At 43.0% G+C, this 16,849-nt stretch overlaps 2 protein-coding genes across 6 annotated transcripts in view; one reads left to right on the forward strand and one right to left on the reverse strand.

Moving 5' to 3' along the window:
• Positions 1-883: 883 nt before the first annotated feature.
• LOC126873267 (elongation factor-like GTPase 1) overlaps positions 884-16,849 on the forward strand; it is a 29,332-nt gene continuing 13,366 nt past the window's right edge. Inside the window, exons 1-4 of one of the 3 annotated variants that reach the window (XM_050633985.1) lie at positions 884-1,113; positions 1,202-4,498; positions 4,659-4,784; positions 5,031-5,182. In XM_050633985.1, coding sequence (XP_050489942.1) covers positions 1,914-4,498; positions 4,659-4,784; positions 5,031-5,182 — 2,863 coding nt within the window. In that variant the 5' untranslated portion in view covers positions 884-1,113; positions 1,202-1,913. Of the gene's footprint in view, positions 4,499-4,658; positions 4,785-5,030; positions 5,183-16,849 lie in introns of all 3 variants that reach the window. The other 2 variants (XM_050633991.1, XM_050633976.1) reach the window with 2 other exon arrangements.
• LOC126873348 (uncharacterized protein DDB_G0271670) lies at positions 5,574-16,481 on the reverse strand. Of its 3 annotated transcripts, XM_050634129.1 has the most exons (7): positions 15,443-16,481; positions 14,415-14,586; positions 11,856-12,705; positions 8,001-8,255; positions 6,972-7,122; positions 6,732-6,854; positions 5,574-6,637 (listed from the first exon to the last, which is right to left on the reverse strand). In XM_050634129.1, exons 3-7 carry the CDS (start codon positions 12,618-12,620, stop codon positions 6,519-6,521), a joined length of 1,413 nt encoding a protein of 470 aa, XP_050490086.1. In that variant the 5' UTR covers positions 12,621-12,705; positions 14,415-14,586; positions 15,443-16,481; the 3' UTR covers positions 5,574-6,518. The 3 variants fall into 3 exon arrangements, with proteins under 3 accessions (XP_050490086.1, XP_050490077.1, XP_050490094.1); XM_050634120.1 differs by lacking the exon at positions 14,415-14,586 and having other exon boundaries at positions 15,443-16,480; XM_050634137.1 differs by lacking the exons at positions 14,415-14,586; positions 15,443-16,481 and adding an exon at positions 13,398-14,161.

The raw sequence follows: 16,849 nt of genomic DNA on the forward strand, positions 1-16,849 counted from the left end.
GAATTTAATCCACGTTATTTATCATATACAAGAACCTATAAAGTTAGGAATCTGCCCTGTCTGGTTGCATCCTGGCATAGACAAGAACCTATTGAATTCCACGCTACAAAAATTTCATATTCGTTCATCTACTTTTCTATATAAGTCGAGATAGGCGAGTATAAAAACGACAAAATCGTGCAATAATGAAACTAATTGTAAGTTATCTAAGAAAATGAAATTAATCGTTTATTATATTTTTGAACGATGACACGTATAAAGCAGGGTTAGAAATAGTTTAGTTTGCTATTAGTCGATGTATAAGTTATACAATATCTATTTTGTAATAGCAGAAAGCAATTTCTACTACGTGTTTTATACGTGTAATTTATACGTGTCATCGTTTAAAAATATAATAAACGATTAATTTCTCTTTCTTAGGCAACTTACAATTAGTTTCATTATTGCGCGGTTTTGTCATTCTTATATTCGTCTATCACGAATAGAAAAGTAGATATGAACTTTTCCGTAAAATCGTACAAGTGAATAAGTTCTGGTAGCGTGGAAATCAATAGGTTCTTGTCTATGCTAGGGTACAACCAAACAGGGCAGATCCCTAACTTTATAGGTTCTTGTATACGCTAACGTAGACTAAACTGTTGCATTTGGCCGCATGGTCGCACTCCACTAATCCAGGAACAGCCAGATCCATAAGAGTGAGCACTCTCGTTTCCTCTCTGACGTTGTATACGTTGACACGACTACTTGACCAAATATATCGACCACCGACTTGAAATTATACGAGCCTTTCTGTCTGTGCATAGCATATCTCCAGTTTGTACTGTGATACTGACCGTACGAATCATAGATTTTATTGCGCCCGCTATAATTTATAATGTCGCGTCGATCGCCACAGTAGGTAGTCGAGAAGGAGGATCAGAGATGGCGCAAAGCCGTATTCCATGTGCGCGTGTGCATTTGTTATATAACAAGTAACAGACGATTTATAACCGAAATTTTCTTCCGTGATATTTTAACGCCTTTGATCAATTTTTGCCAATAGTATTGGTCAATTACGATTGTTTGCAGGCGATCTTCATTATTCGTTAATAAAAATAATTGCGTGCGTTCAAAGTAATTGGAATATTTATCTGACGTTGCGTGTTACGTTCAGATAAGTGATTCTTGGTGTACACTAACATTTCGATACGTTTTTCACTAGCCGAATCTGTTTGCTGGCCAAAACAAGCAATGCATTGATGCAGAAGATTTAGTCTTTTGCAAAGGGTGGCGGAAAATCGTAGAAAGTAATTGATCAAGACACAAGACGATATACTTCATTAATGATCCTAACCTATGAACGCGAGGAAAAGTGTGAAAACCATTTTTCCTTTCTCGAATATATGTCTGGAGGGATTAATAAAAAGACAGATACTTACAACGGTCGATCGTTGGCCAATAAACTACTCGTGTTGCGGCCGATCAAGCAACCGAAACGAGTGGCATGTTGTGGAACACGACGACGTTCAACAAAGCTACGATACGTCATTCTGTTTAACGGACGCTATGTATTGTGGAAAGAAAATAAAGTGAAATAGTGTTTACCATCGTTTTTATGCTGTGTATATAAGTATACATATATATGTATATGTATATGTATATCTGTGTGTGTGTATATGCATATGTATATATATATATATATATATTTATATTTATATTTATATCCGTAAGCGCATCGTACATAGGAAAATATATCGTACGTCGAAATTTCTTTCTCTTGTACTTACATACGTCGTTTCACACGAACTTCAAGACTTTGACTTATTATCCACGTTGTATTTTATGCATGCACGTTTATCGATACTTTGAACGTTCGTATCATTTACATCTGCTTGTAAATTAATGATAATCATAGAATCGCAATTAATCGCATAATGCGGATTATTAGCGCAGAAAAATTAACGGAGATTCAAAGGGAACCAGCTAATATACGAAACATCTGTATATTAGCTCACGTAGATCATGGTAAAACCACTTTGGCAGACTCTCTGGTTGCTAGCAATGGAATCATCTCTAATAAGCTCGCGGGTAAATTACGCTATTTGGACAGCCGTCCCGACGAGCAACTTCGAGGAATTACGATGAAATCAAGCTGCATCGCTCTTTATCACAAGTATAATCATCAAGAATGTGCTATCAATTTGATCGATTCTCCTGGACACGTGGACTTTGCTTCCGAAGTGTCCACAGCTGTGAGACTATGCGACGGTGCTATTATCGTGGTCGACGTGGTAGAAGGCGTGTGCCCGCAGACACGGAGCGCCTTGTCTACCTCTTACGCGGAAGGTTTAAAGCCAATTTTATTATTGAACAAAATAGACAGGTTAATTACAGAAATGAAATTGTCACCGTTGGATGCTTACGTGCATTTAACGCAGGTTTTAGAACAGGTGAATGCTGTAATGGGAGAGCTGTTTGCCAGTGACATAATGGAGCGGGAAGAAAAGGAGGAGTTGAAAAAGGAAACGGCGAAAAAGGAGAGCATCTCTGAAAGGAGTATAGCGGATTGGCAGTCCGTACTAGAAGAGATAGACGACTCTACGTTATATTTCTCTCCGGAGCAAGGTAACGTCTTGTTTTGCAGCGCTACGGATGGCTGGGGATTCGGTGTTAAAGAATTTGCCAATATATTTTCGGCGAAATTGGGCTTTAGCGAGAAAGTTCTATCAAAGACGCTTTGGGGAGATTATTACGTAAACACCAAGACCAAGAGAATAATGAGAGGAGCTCAAGAGAAAGCGAAGAAGCCTCTGTTCGTTCAACTTATATTGGATAACCTTTGGGCTCTGTATGAAACGATAACCGTTCGCAAGGATAAAGACAAGGTAGCGTGGATGGCCGAAAGATTGGGTATAACATTGACAAACAGGGATTTGAGGCACACGGATGCCAAGGCTCAATTACAGGCAGTCTGTTCTCAATGGCTACCTCTGGCTCGTGCGTGTCTCGACGCCATATGCGACAAAATTCCAGCACCAGATAATTTAACTTCGGAAAAGGTAGAACGTTTACTCAGCGGAAACTTTGATTTCTCTACGTTGCCAGAGGAAACGCAACGATTGAAGGAAACGTTTCTAGCCTGCGATCCTTCCCCTCGTTCACCTGTCGTTGTATTCATTTCGAAAATGTTTCCGCTAGAGAAGAAGATGTTGCCGGAGAATAAACCAAAACCGTTGACGTCCGAAGAGTTGGCTGATCGAAGGGAAATGGCACGAACGAAGCACGCGGAGAAAATGACGAAGGAGCAACGATCGACGGAGCAAGTCGGAGAGTCGCAACGGGACGCGAATATCGGCAAGTTTGATCCGAGTGACGGGAGCGGAGGATCGGAAAGCGCCGTTTCGATTTCCGAAGAAATCCACGGAGAAGACGAACATTCGGAAACTACGTTAATAGCGTTCGCCCGAATATATTCCGGATGTCTGGAAGAAGGAAGCGTCGTGTACGTTCTAGGACCGAAACACGATCCGCGCGAAATATTGAAAGGACAAAGGAGAGGAGCAGGCGAGTTAGTACCGATAGACGAGGACGTCGTGTCGAAAAGCTCGAAGCTCGGAAAACACGTGACAAGAGTTACCATACGAAAACTGTACCTTCTAATGGGTAGAGAATTGCAACCGACGAACAAAGTATTTGCTGGTAACGTATTTGGAATCGGCGATTTGGAGGATTACGTATTAAAAACGGCAACGCTTTCCACCACTATCGCTTGTCCATCTTTCTCAGAGTTGACTTCGCTCGGTGTACCGATAATGCGAGTGGCTCTGGAGCCGAAACATCCGAACGATTTGCAACCGTTGATCAATGGGTTAAAATTGCTTAATCAGGCGGATGCCTGTGCCGTCGTTCACATTCAAGAGACTGGGGAAATCGTATTAAGCACCGCCGGAGAAGTGCATTTGGAGAGATGTTTGGAAGATTTAAAGTTATGTTACGCGAAAGTCGATGTAAACGTGTCGGAGCCTATCGTACCGTTTAGAGAAACGGTCGTGCCTCCACCGAAGGTCGATATGGTGAACGAAGCGATCGAGAAGAAAGCCGAAGACGTTAGTCTCGCTTCTTGGACGGCGAATCGACAGTGTTACTTTGAAATCGATGCGAGACCTTTACCCGATAAAGTGACCAAGATTTTGGAAAAGAACGCCGATTTAATAAAGGCGTTCTATCACCATTATGGTAGATCGCGTTCAGAAAAGGAGGAGAAAGAAGCGGAAAAGATTACGAACGATCGTGAAATGGAATCGTTAGGCACGATGTCGGAGAGGAAGCAACGCGCGTTAGAATCGTTGAGAAGCGAGTTGGCCGGTGCGTTTCGAGAAGCGGGGGAAGAAGACGCGTTAGACAAAATATGGTCGTTCGGGCCACGAAACTGCGGACCTAATATCTTGTTGAACGAAACCGATTATAAGCAGAGGAAATTTTGGGAAAGCCACTCAAAGTCTATGGATCCACGTGCTCCGTAAGTAATCATCGATACGACGAAAACTAGTACACTGGTAACCGTCCGCCCTTCCTTCTTTTCTTTCGTTGATCGACAAAATACTTGCACGTTAACTATAAACTCTATTCAAATAAATATAATTAATATCATTATCGTTAACATTATCTACCATGTCTAGTTACGAGAGCAGCATGGTCAATGGTTTCCAACTAGCAACGCTCGCCGGACCTCTCTGCGAAGAGCCTATGATGGGTGTCTGTTTCGTCGTGAAAAAGTGGGAAATTAATAATCAAGATTCACAAAGGTATATCGCTTCATAAAGCTTGATATTGCGTATTAAAACCGACGTATTACCCGAATGAACAAACTAAACGAAATTAACGCTTCAATTTCACAAGCATCATCGTCTCTTTCCTTGCGCCGTTCTTTTCTCGCCTTTCACGCTTGCATTTTCCTTGCGTCGTTACGTTTTAACGTTTCAACGTTTCAACGTCTCTAATCAGCTAATAAAATCGAATATCGTTTGAAAAATAAAAACCTGTGTTATTAGCGAAAATGGCAGCCAGAATCAAGGACACATGGATGGCGGTCATTTGATGTCAGCATGCAAAGAAGCTTGCCGTCGTGCGTTTAATTCGAGACACCCTCGATTAGTTACTCCGATGTATAGCTGCAGCGTCCTAGTCAATTCGGACGTACTGGGTAAGTTCGATTTCGTTTTCATTTAACGATAATTACGTTGATTCGGATATATCGTCGAATTTTCGTATCGTCGCTTAAAATACTTTCGCTTCGATCGTCCGTCGCAACGACTCTTCTCAACTTTTCGGGTATACGGTCGTTTATACGATGGTTGCAAAATGTCAGGATGGTTTAACGAGGTGTCGACACTCTTTCTTCAAAGAGACAAGAATTTTTTTAAAAAAACACCTAAACAGATTACACGTTGAATGACACACACACACACACACACACACACACACACACACACACACACACACACACACACACACACACACACACACACACACACACACACACACACACACACACACACGTGCAAGGGATTAGGTAAAAAACGAATAACAGAATATTTTACTATCAAAAAATCTGGTTTGTATGTTTCATTAATTCGGCACGATCTCTTTCACGACTTCTTTCTCAACGCGAATTCACCCAAGTACGATTCACGCGATCGCAATCTGTATAGTAGGACATAATATTTTTTAATTTAACACGATGCGCTTCTTCTCGTAGGATTTAGAAAGAGAGACGGCGATGATGTTCGTTCGCAACGTTGTTACGATATTTTTGTTACCGCGTAATCTGTAATCGATACTTGTATTCGCGAGTCTATCTTACAGAATTGCGTAACATATTAACGATACAATGATTCTGCGAGCGCAAGAATTTTGACAGCTAGTAAAATACTTGTAGTTGCCTTTTTCATTAATTTTACCGCAGATTCGCCATAGATGGAGACGATAGTATTCGTACGATTAATTCGTTATTCTAATCGGATAAACGGACAACCACCTATAATTTTCCGCTCATCGTACGATACGTTTGACGTTATAATAAATGACGGAATAAAGAAGGTAGTAATGCAAGTAAACGATCGAATTCGTTTAAGGATTTAAGGAAAGAGAGTGACACGTTGAGCGACGACGATACTAGGAATGAAATATTTAACGCTGATCACGTTCGATCGTTATGTAGAATCACGTCGTGTAGTCCAAATTATAACAGACAAATCTACGAAAGGATACAATTACACGCGTTGTCGTTGTTTCAAAGTGTCGGACTCGATGTTATAAACGTGCCTCGCTAGGGATAGATATACATATACATCTAGATACGTATGATATATATAAATAAACGTAAGAAACGGACGAATCGATAAATAAATTGAGGGCGAAGCGAAGCAGAGAGAGAGAGAGAAAGAGAGAGACGCTTATAACGAATAAATAGAAGGATACGCCGCTAAGCATAGTGTCACTGATCGTATCGTCGAAAGTTGTTTGTTCGATCAACGAATCTAGTCCCAAACAGCTATATCCATAAGTTGTTGTACCTTGTACCATGGAAAGTTCAATCGTTCGTTCGTGTTTTCTCTGTCATTGTGAGAATCTTGGGTCATTTCTCGTTGGTGACGATCTGCAAGGAATAAACGGTCAGACAAAAATCGTGTTAATCGTGGATGATTGGAGCCAGCCAGATATTTTCAATATTCTATGGAGATACCAAATACCTGAAAGAGCGCGAGTATACCGCAGTTGTCGACCTTTTCGATTTCCTTGCACGCACATCATCCCGTAAACCCGAATCCCTGGTACACTGGCGTATGTTGGTTGATCGTGACTCATAGGACCCTCTACAACATACGACGTAATTAACGATCCATAGGAAGCGTATAAGACGTATAGACAGTCGAACTCGAACAGTTGCGTTTCTAGCACGATTATGCCGCTTTTCGCATTTACGTACGTACCCAATATGTTGGCATCGGGACAACGACATATCACGAGGTAATGAGACTTTCCCGTTCGCACGTTTTGTAGCGCGAGAAGAGACCAGTCCCTCGGTATTCTACATTCGCGCATTTCCGCCACTGGTTCGCACGTTTTCACCAACGTTAGGGCCTAAAAATCGGTTAACTTTAGATCAGCGTGCCATCCACGTTTATCCCTTTCCACGCTACGTCTATACGTACAAGTATGCACGCGTTCACTACGAATATTTCTATATATTTGCCAGCGTTTATTAGTTGCTTGGTGGCTGAAAGCGAACGATCGTCGTTTCTTGCATTCTCACCGTGTTCTCTGGCCCGGCAAGCTTTTGCCGTCGCGTCGATCTGCGATCGCGTTTTCTCTCGTATCGCCGATACTTTCGTCGTTTGCTTACGATCGCGTACAATTTGCTTCGAGCCAATGTAACGCGTACGTGACCACGCGTACCATACTCTTTAGATCTTTGAATTTTTAACGTCCTATATGAATCGATGAGATACTGTTAACCGATAACAAAGCGAGAAAGTATTTGTGCGCGCAATGTTGATTTATCAAAGAAAGGCAAGTAATGGGAGATTGTCAGTTGCTTTCGCACCGAAACACCTAGGCGAGGTTTTCTCGTCTTACGATCGATATAACGATCCTATGCTGTCGCATTTTTACTATTACGCTATCATTATACTATTTATTTTACTCAATCGTCGGCGGTAAATCGGTTACTTTTCGTATTTTTGCCTATATTACGACGACAAGTAGGTATAACGCGTTTAGAAAATACGATAGGTTTGCGAACGCGAACAATACGATTCGAAAGATCGAATCGATTTCCTCCGTTCCGTTACGTCGCGTTACGTTACGTTAAGCGGAACGAGAAGCGTTAACGAGAAGCGTAACGAGAAGCGTAACGAGAAGCGTAACGAGAAGAAGAAGCATCTGACTGGAGAGAAGGTACGCGTAGCAGGCACGGGAATAAAGGACTGGTAAAGCGGATAGAAGGCGAGGCGACTAACCTTGGTTCGAGGGTCGGTGACCAGCTCCGTAGTGTGGAGATCGTCGCTGTCGAGAGAGGCGCTGCAAGGGTCGCGGTATCTTCCTGGACAAGCGCACAGAGGCTGGGTAAAGTTGAGTCTAACGTAAACTGCGTTGCAAACCTGCTGAACAGCGCATTCTGGTAACAAGTAGATGTGCTGATTATGCGGATAGTAATGATACTTGGTTGGTTTTGCGAGAGCTGCGCTCGCACCCTCCGGTAGTCGTACTCCTGTCTGCAAATCGATCAAATAACCAGCGCTTTTATTTCCGCTTCTTTCGTTCGTGCCTTCTTTCGCTTACTCCTCGAGTCGCTACGCCCCTACTCTATGCATACGTCGCGTGCTAACACTCGTCGTTCGAGTACTTTCAACTTTGCAAGTACCCAGCGTTAATCGCGTGTTTAGCGCGTAACAATCGCGCAGACGTGTAAAAGGGGTAAAAGAGAAGAAGAAAAGAGAAGGAAAGGACGCGACTGCGCTAAGAGCAGGTGGAACGCGGCGGTTAAATAAGAAAACGAAAGAAACGAAATCTAATTTTGCCGAGTCGTGAATCCACGATCGTGATTCTTGGTGGTTCTCGCGAACCACAAACTTGCCGGTTCCATTAGGAGTAACACGATAATATTACTACAGCTACCTATACAATTGCAGGAACACCGAGTCAGAGTCAGTGCCCGTGCCAATTTCAACGTCGATTTTCTATTTGCCAACTTCGAAGAATCTCTTCAACGCGCTTCGAACAATTGGTTTTACGTTACGAATAAACAGCCGCAGCTGTGAATTCAGCGACAGCTATCGTCGCTCTTTCCTTTTCTTTCCTTACAAAGTTCCGCTCTAGCCGTAGAAAATCAAACAAAATCAAACGTTCGTTCAGAGTGCACATGCTAAACGAAAACCGTAATCGCATTTTCATCGTTACGTTCGATTAGCCGGGGTTAGATCGGGGTCCGATTAGACTAATCGGTCGTACGATCGATAGTTGACATTTTCCCTGTGCTACAGTCGCTGGCACGGTATACTTTCGTGATCGACGTGCTAATCGTAATTCCGTTGATCAAAGTTTCCGTTGGTCTACCCTAGATTCCATCGAATCGGATCGGTTTCTCGTCACCGTGACAAGTCCGTTTTATTTCCCATATCGTCAAAGTTTAATCGTTCGTTCGTTCGTTCGTTCGATCCCACCGCTATCGTATCGCGATCGTCCTCGTTCGACGATTACAGCCAGATCGATAGAAACGGTCCGCTCCTACGTAAGTATCCGCTCGGGCACAAGATCGCGCGAACGTAACGCGTAACATTCAACGACCAGTGTAGTAACGCCATTCGATTCTCCGCATTTATCTAACCTCTTCTTGCTCTTTTCCTTTTCAATGTTTTCTGCTTCTTTTGCTACCGTCACGTTCCACTACCGATATTAACATCGGCCGATCCACTAGCGCGTCACGGTCATGAACACTCGCCCTCCTTTTCAAACGCTAAAGCGAGCAATACGATTCGCGTGACAATTTAGTAAAAAAACTTGAACAGTGCTTGATTCAGCGAATATTCGAGTTGAACAACTCGAAACACGGTAGATTGGTAGACTTGGAACCTATGGAACTATACCTGTGTTACAATACTACGATCAAAATCTCCTTTTTCTTCCTACGTTCTACGTATTATACGTTCTACGTTCTACGTAATGCTTGAGCCACGAGCGACTCGAACCGATTCCGAACCCTCGCCTACGTTTCCTTTTCTTTCATTTGATTTATCCTATATATCTCAGTTATCTTTCTTCCCGTCGATTCTTTTATTACCATTACGCGCAACGAATTTTGAACAATTGCCAAATGTTCGAACAATCGGAACGAAAGACGACCGAGCTTGCCGATTAAAAGCAAAATGGATCGTCCGCTCTTGCAACTCGTTCCTCTTTCTTCGATACGTTACCATTTAGAAAAGAAAGATGAAAGGAAAAACGCGAAAGAAATTAAGGAGAAGGAGAAGCACGTTTCAAACGATTCAACATTTACTACTTCGCTACGCGGAAACGGAAATTGTTGTTGTATTTACGATGGATATTGTTACTTGCTCCGTACTACACGACTTTAGCGTGTTACCTCTAGCGTTTCGATGACGTTTGCGTTAACAAACCGAGCCCTTCTTATCGACTACACGCACGCACGTGTATCCACGCGAACATACAACAAACTGGCAAGTAGACAGTCGTTGGTACCCTTGGCATCCGGAATATCGCGTCGGTTGCACTTTCCTCTTCCATCTCCTTCTTATTTACAAAGCAAAACTTAGCTGGCACGAGTAATCGTCAGTCGCCTAGGTAAAACGTAACTCTTACGATGCAACGTGACAGACAGAACCGTTTTGCATCCGATCCGACCTTTCCATCGTGTCGGATATCTATCGGTAACTGTAATTCGTGGGATGTAAACGAGTTTCATAGGTAATCGTTTGCCGAGTGAAGCGACGCCTATTAAAATAATTACCGGATGACCGGATTGATCGACGATCAAGACGATCAAGATGCATCGAGACGAGAAGGGATAGAAGATAGTGGCGAAAAAGTGAAGGAAGAAACGCAGCGAAACCATGGAAATTGCTGTAAAATAGCCTGGTAATTCTCGGAAGGAACAAGGAAATAGGCGGAAAAGAAAGAAATTTCTCGTCCACTTTACTATTTATCGATCGTTTCTCTCCAACAAATAACGCCTATATATCTTAATAATAACGGATATTAACCCTTTAAACTCTCTCTCTCTCTCTCTGCCTTTGTTAATGCGTTAAGCACCGTGCGGTAAATTTGCGCTCGAGTCTTGCCAACGTTCGGTAATAGCGAGTCGTGAAAAGTTCAACACGAGACGACCCCTTTTTTACGTTTCCGATCTTCCAACCAGGCGAAATTGCGAAAAGTATAATTTTCCCATGTTCTCCTTTACTACGTGGTATCGTTGTATCAGTGTGCGCGTCACACAGCGCGTTTTTACCGAGGCTTTGTACGACTCGATACGGTAATCCAACTGTCATCTATACGGTAATCCAACTGTCATGACGTCCGACGAAAATTCTAGTTTTTACTCGATACGGACTGCGTGAGCCGGTGTATTAGCAAACCAAGATACTATCGTGCCCGTATCGTTCGGCCGATCGCGTTGTTACACCAGATCGAGATCGTACGAAACACGGCTTATTTTTATCAAGCCGAGCGTATGCACGATTTAGCTGGAACGCATCTTTAACCGTGCAACCTAACCGCTTTATAGCAGCGTACTTACGGTACTAACATAGTTATGTATATACGTAGCTTAAACAGTTATACTTTGCACGTGGAACGCTCCGCGAACACAATCTGTTGCGTTTAAAATTATACCAAGCAAGTAGGTAATATGGCTGATTTGAAACGTTTTCTTTCACGTTTCTGTGAACCACGATCGATTCTTTCGTCTCTGCTGCTTCGATTAATCTCGCCAAAATATCTCGTGTATCGCCTTCGTCGCCTCTCTAACACCTATCGCCTTTTTACCGCACTTTTTACCGCCAATTGCAGATCGCAGGATAAAACTGGAGGATAACACGAACAACGCTATATACATTTTACAGCTGGTTGCTGGTTTTCTACTTGCGAATACGAAGCATGGAACTCGTGTGCCGCGATATCGAGATATTTTTACCATACTCTACCGATTTTCAAGCCATTTGTCGCATCAAAGCCATCGCAAAATCAAAGTCGTTTTAGGCTTTTCAGCGTTGCTGCGCGCGAATACGCGTCTTTCCTAACAAAGTGCCGCATCTCTCTCGTTATCTTCGTTAGTTTGTCAAAAAGTGACGTTTACTTACCTCGGTCAGACTAGTGTAGTTTGTCGTCAGCTTAATTTGAGGGCGAATTTTTCCGGGTGATTCTCGCGTCTCCTTCGACCAAGCCGTAGCAGGAGTAGTAACGAATTCGTTCGAGTTCGTGGTGGACTTTTTCGAGGAAGATAGCAAGGTAGCCGTATCTCGATTGGTAGCGATGGTTCTCGAAGAAGCTTCTGTAGGAAACACGCTCAAACTGGTATTAGAAGCGCTGGTATTTAACGAGATTCTCGTAGTCATGGTCGTTCCGCGGTTGCTCGTCGTTGCTGAACTAAATTCTGTTTTGCTAATTGGCGACGACGAAGAACCGCTCGTTGGGGACGACTCTGTCATTGCCGCGAGAGCATGATCCGTCCAAGCGGATGTCGATGTCGATGTCGATGTCGATGTCGATGTCGATACGAACGTGGTTGATGGCGACGACGGTAAGGACGATGCGAGCACCGCGTTGCTCTCGATAGTAGCTGAAATTCCGAGAGGAAGCGGTTTCGATAGAGTAACGCTGTCCACGTCGTTGTTACCGGTAATCTTGGTATCGTTGTTAACGTCGATGCTGTTCTCATCGATGTTCCTACTACCGTTCGGCATAATTGCCGAATCGTTAGATCCGCCCTCCCTCGAATGCAACGACGCCGTCTTGCTTTGCTTCGTCTTGTCCGCATTCTTCGAATTTGCTTGCAATTGCGCCGGTAAAGCTATACATCCAACCGCCAATGGAAGCAACCATATCGCACCTTGGATCGGCTTCATTTCGTTTCGGTGTCTCCGATATCGATCGAATAGATAGAAAAATCAAAGAAAGCGATTCTCTTTCGTGATTTTCTTCTGCTATCTCCTAAAAATAAAGAGATCGCGATTAGCAATGAACGCGATGCGTCGTCTCTCTCTCTCTCGTCTATTTGTCTATCTATCTATCCATCTATCTATTTATCTATCTTTATCTCTCTCTCGCCAAGTCCGACCTTCTTTCCTAACAAGTACACTCGTCCAATTACTCGATAACCGTATACTGATCGAGTTAATGGGCAAGCGGCGAAATTTGCCACGTTTATTTCCTATGGCGTTGGCGTTTCATCGTTACGACGGGCGTTAACGAACGCACGAATCAGAGATGCAAATTTTTAAAAAGCCAGATATTCCCATTTCTCACGCTTCTCGCCTAGCTTTCACGGTGCGGTGAGAACATCGGTTCGTTTCCTTAAGCGAAAAGAACAAAACGTTGGAAAGAGCGTAGAAGAAGGGAAGAAAGTGAGAAAAGTAAGAAGAAGAAGAAGAAGAAGAAGAAGGAAGATGACAAACGTACGGAGAGAAAGTTGAAGCTCCCTTAACGGTATCTTCCTCGGTAGATTTACGCGTATCGGTATTTTTCTCGGCAGATTTACGTATATCGGTATTTTTCTTCCTAAATTTACGTACATCGGTATTTTCCTCGGCAGAGATTTACGTGTATCGGTGACAAGGCAATATACAGAGGAAACGCAACGCATTAACGTTACGCATTTGCTTTCTTGTGTCGTACATACGTACGTGTGCGTGTTCTCCCCCTCTCTTCGTTGTTTTTCTCTGCAATAGGCAAATTTTTCTCCTGCTTTCATCTTTTCGCCGCACTTTTTTATCTTTAAAATCGTTCGATCGAGCTTCGCGATTCCGACGCGGGACGAAACGCGGCAAACAGCATATGTGAGCGTACGTACGGCAAATACGCGCATAAATACGTTACGTTAATACGCGTTATTTATTATTTGCGGGAATCGGTCTTTGTCCGTTTATGAGATCAAGTTGACGATCCGGTTAGACGTTGCATCGCCGTTAGCAGCTAAAACGCGTGGCTACGGGGTGTCGCGGTGGGTAATTATAGCTCGATACGATTCACCACGCGGATGCGGTGAAATCAGGTTAGCGTCTGTTACGTTTCTCGCGAGCCGTTATCTCTCATTGCGTGTTCAAGGCCGCGGCATGCAACAACCGCTAAAATTCAACGAGGCGGCTAACCTAGCTATTTAACATATTATGTATATAATAATATGGTATATCACGTATAGAGAGTGCGTCGCGCAATTGCCAATTCGCCGAGAGATAGGAAAGTATCTATAGTAACCGTGTAGTATCTGTTTGCCTATTGCTTCGCTTTCTTTGCAAGTGTAACGATGCGCTCGAAAAATACAAACGTACTCTTTCCATCCAACGCGTTATTGTTATTCCCATCGACTCGTGGAAACATTCCGCGCGAAAAGTCGCTATATCGCTTTTAAAAATCCAATTTTAACCAGCCACCGCTTTAAATCGTCGGTAAAGCTGTTCGATATATATATATATATATATATATATATATATATATATATATATATATATATATATATATATATATATATATATATATATATATATATATATATATATATATATATATCAATGTTACGTGTTTCGTAAACGTAGAAAAATGAGTTGATACAAATAAAAGAGAAAAAAATGCAATTGCATTCAAAAGAAAAGGCGCATCGTTGCACTTGCAGAGAAAGTAAAGTTTCTCTCCCTATCTCTTACCAAATTCTAGATATTGCCAACCAGTGCCAATCGTCTGACGTACCCTCGCTGCCTCGTTTGTTTATGATTTTTCATTTTTCATTTCCCATTTTCCACTTCTTTTAAACGCGTTAAGACGGTGATATTTTTCCTTGTGTAAATTTCAAGACACTACCACGGCTCGCACCGCGACCTAAATTCAATTAAACGGTTGGAAAGCTTGGCCTCTGTCTCCATTATTTCTCTACGTTTTAAAAATCTTCTACGTCAAATACGATCGTTCGATCGTCTACTTTTCTCGGATATTACCTCGGCTACCTTCCAATCTATCTTATCGAATGGGACTCGCGTTAGAGCACTTGCACGTAGATACGATTTACCTTTAATTAGCCAGCTTCGGTTGACGATCAAATTAACGATACGTTTAAACAAAGTCATATCTGTACGATAAAAGTAAAAAATTATTATTTTCACGATATTACGGATAATCTCGTTGGTTGTTGTCTCGCGATTCGCCACTCGCCACACACGACACACGACACACGAGACGAACGATACGCGTCGCAGACCTGTCCAAATCATAAATCGCAAATTCCTCGCAAACCAAATTGTTCGTTTTTCCAAATACAACGAAGCGTGTCTGTTGACATATACGTGCGTGTATATACGTGTGTCTGGCAAGTTGCACCAGCAGCGCAACTCTCTCTCTCTCTCTCTCTCTCTCTCGCACACACATTCTCTTCCTGATCAAATGTTTTTAACGATAATTACACGTGGAATACAAAGGGGAAATATCGGTGAGAATTCGGGGCTGCATTTCGAAAAGGTTACTTTCGACTCGTCAAACGCGTACTTTTCCGATCGAGATTATACGTCGTCTTGCTTCCATTCTCTTCCATCCACGAAAATCCAACAAACGAACGGATGATCGCATTCTGTCGTTACGATCTCGCGATCGTTGACAGCGAGAAAATGGCTAACCGAATGGAATACGCGTAATCACGGTACGGTAACGATCGAATATCAAGGATAAATATCCCTGAACTCACCCTCCACATCCAAGCACGACCTCGATTTCGACCAAGATCTTGATGTTGATCTGGGTCTCGACCTCGACCCCGACCCCCAGCCCAACCTCGATCTAGTCTTGACGATTTCGATTCTTCGCAGCTTGATCCGTTATAACAGCGTTAGAACAGCCACGATCTTTCTTCCTGAGAAATATTCGAAAATATCCGCGATACAAACGTTATACCGGATCCTGATGAAAGAGTGGATCTCGATCGATTCTCCTTCGATTCGACGCAACGTGTCTCCCCCCCTCTCTCTCTCTCTCTCTCTCTCCCTTTCTCTCTCTCTCTCTCTTTCTCTCTCTCTCTCTCTCTCTCCCTCGGTAGAGTCCAGACAGAATCAAACGACGGCGTTGCTGAAATTTTTACGCATGATCGAATGCGTTATTCGAATTAATTTCACCGAATTTCGGGGGAGAAAGAACGTGCGAACGTGCAAAGAGAACTTGTTCGGACAAGCAAGAGAACACCGCGCTTGGACGCGTTTCAGAGTTCCGAATAAGACTGTGAGCCTCGTAGGAGACACGCTGCCTATGAGTCCCGGCTAGTCCCACTTACCAACCAACCAGAGACCCCTCGACTATGCGTGGAATTCTAAGCTGCATCTCCGCCAATCCTCTACCTTCCTTTGCTCCTCCATCGACGCATCTACCTACACACTACCTATCCGCTGAATACTCGCAACCTACCCATGTATACACGGCTTTCATTCTCGTGAACAGAGTGTGCCAAAACGGACAACCGAGAATCGCGAATCATTACAGCAAAATATTACAAGATATCCGTGACAACGTGAAAATCCGATGGATCGACGAAATAAATTTACCCGAACTTGCTTATTATAATATTATTATATTATAAGGAAATCTTCTTCCTTTCCATTTTTATCTTCTTCTTCTCCATTCTCCTTCTTTCCCGCATCCACGTCTCCCCTATACCCCTCCCCCCCCCCCCTGGGCATATCGAGTATTATTTTCCTTCCAAGTTTCCAAGCATATACATGCATACGCATACGTTTATTCGATAGATTATTACGATAAATTGGCAAAGAAATCTATCAACAACTTTGGCGATCGATGCGTCGAAATTCGAACGTTCGAGATTTCCTATTTCCTATTTCCTATTTCCTATTTCCTAACATACGGATATCCGAATTCGAATTGAAGAAACTTGTAATAACCGATAGCCGTCCTTCGATCCCGTTGTTCAACGACGCGACAATTCACCGAACGGCAATCTTTTAACAATTCCTTTCATTCCGAGCGTCCATTTACTCGTAACGTCCACTGGTCAAATTCGCATCCCTCGTACGTCGCTCGATCGCTTGGAAAGAGAAAAGCTTGGTTTCTTCGTGCGTCGCGTGAATGCCAGCCATTTTACCTTACG

This window comes from Bombus huntii, chromosome 2 (genome assembly GCF_024542735.1).
Source record: "Bombus huntii isolate Logan2020A chromosome 2, iyBomHunt1.1, whole genome shotgun sequence".
Classification (NCBI taxonomy): domain Eukaryota; kingdom Metazoa; phylum Arthropoda; class Insecta; order Hymenoptera; family Apidae; genus Bombus; species Bombus huntii.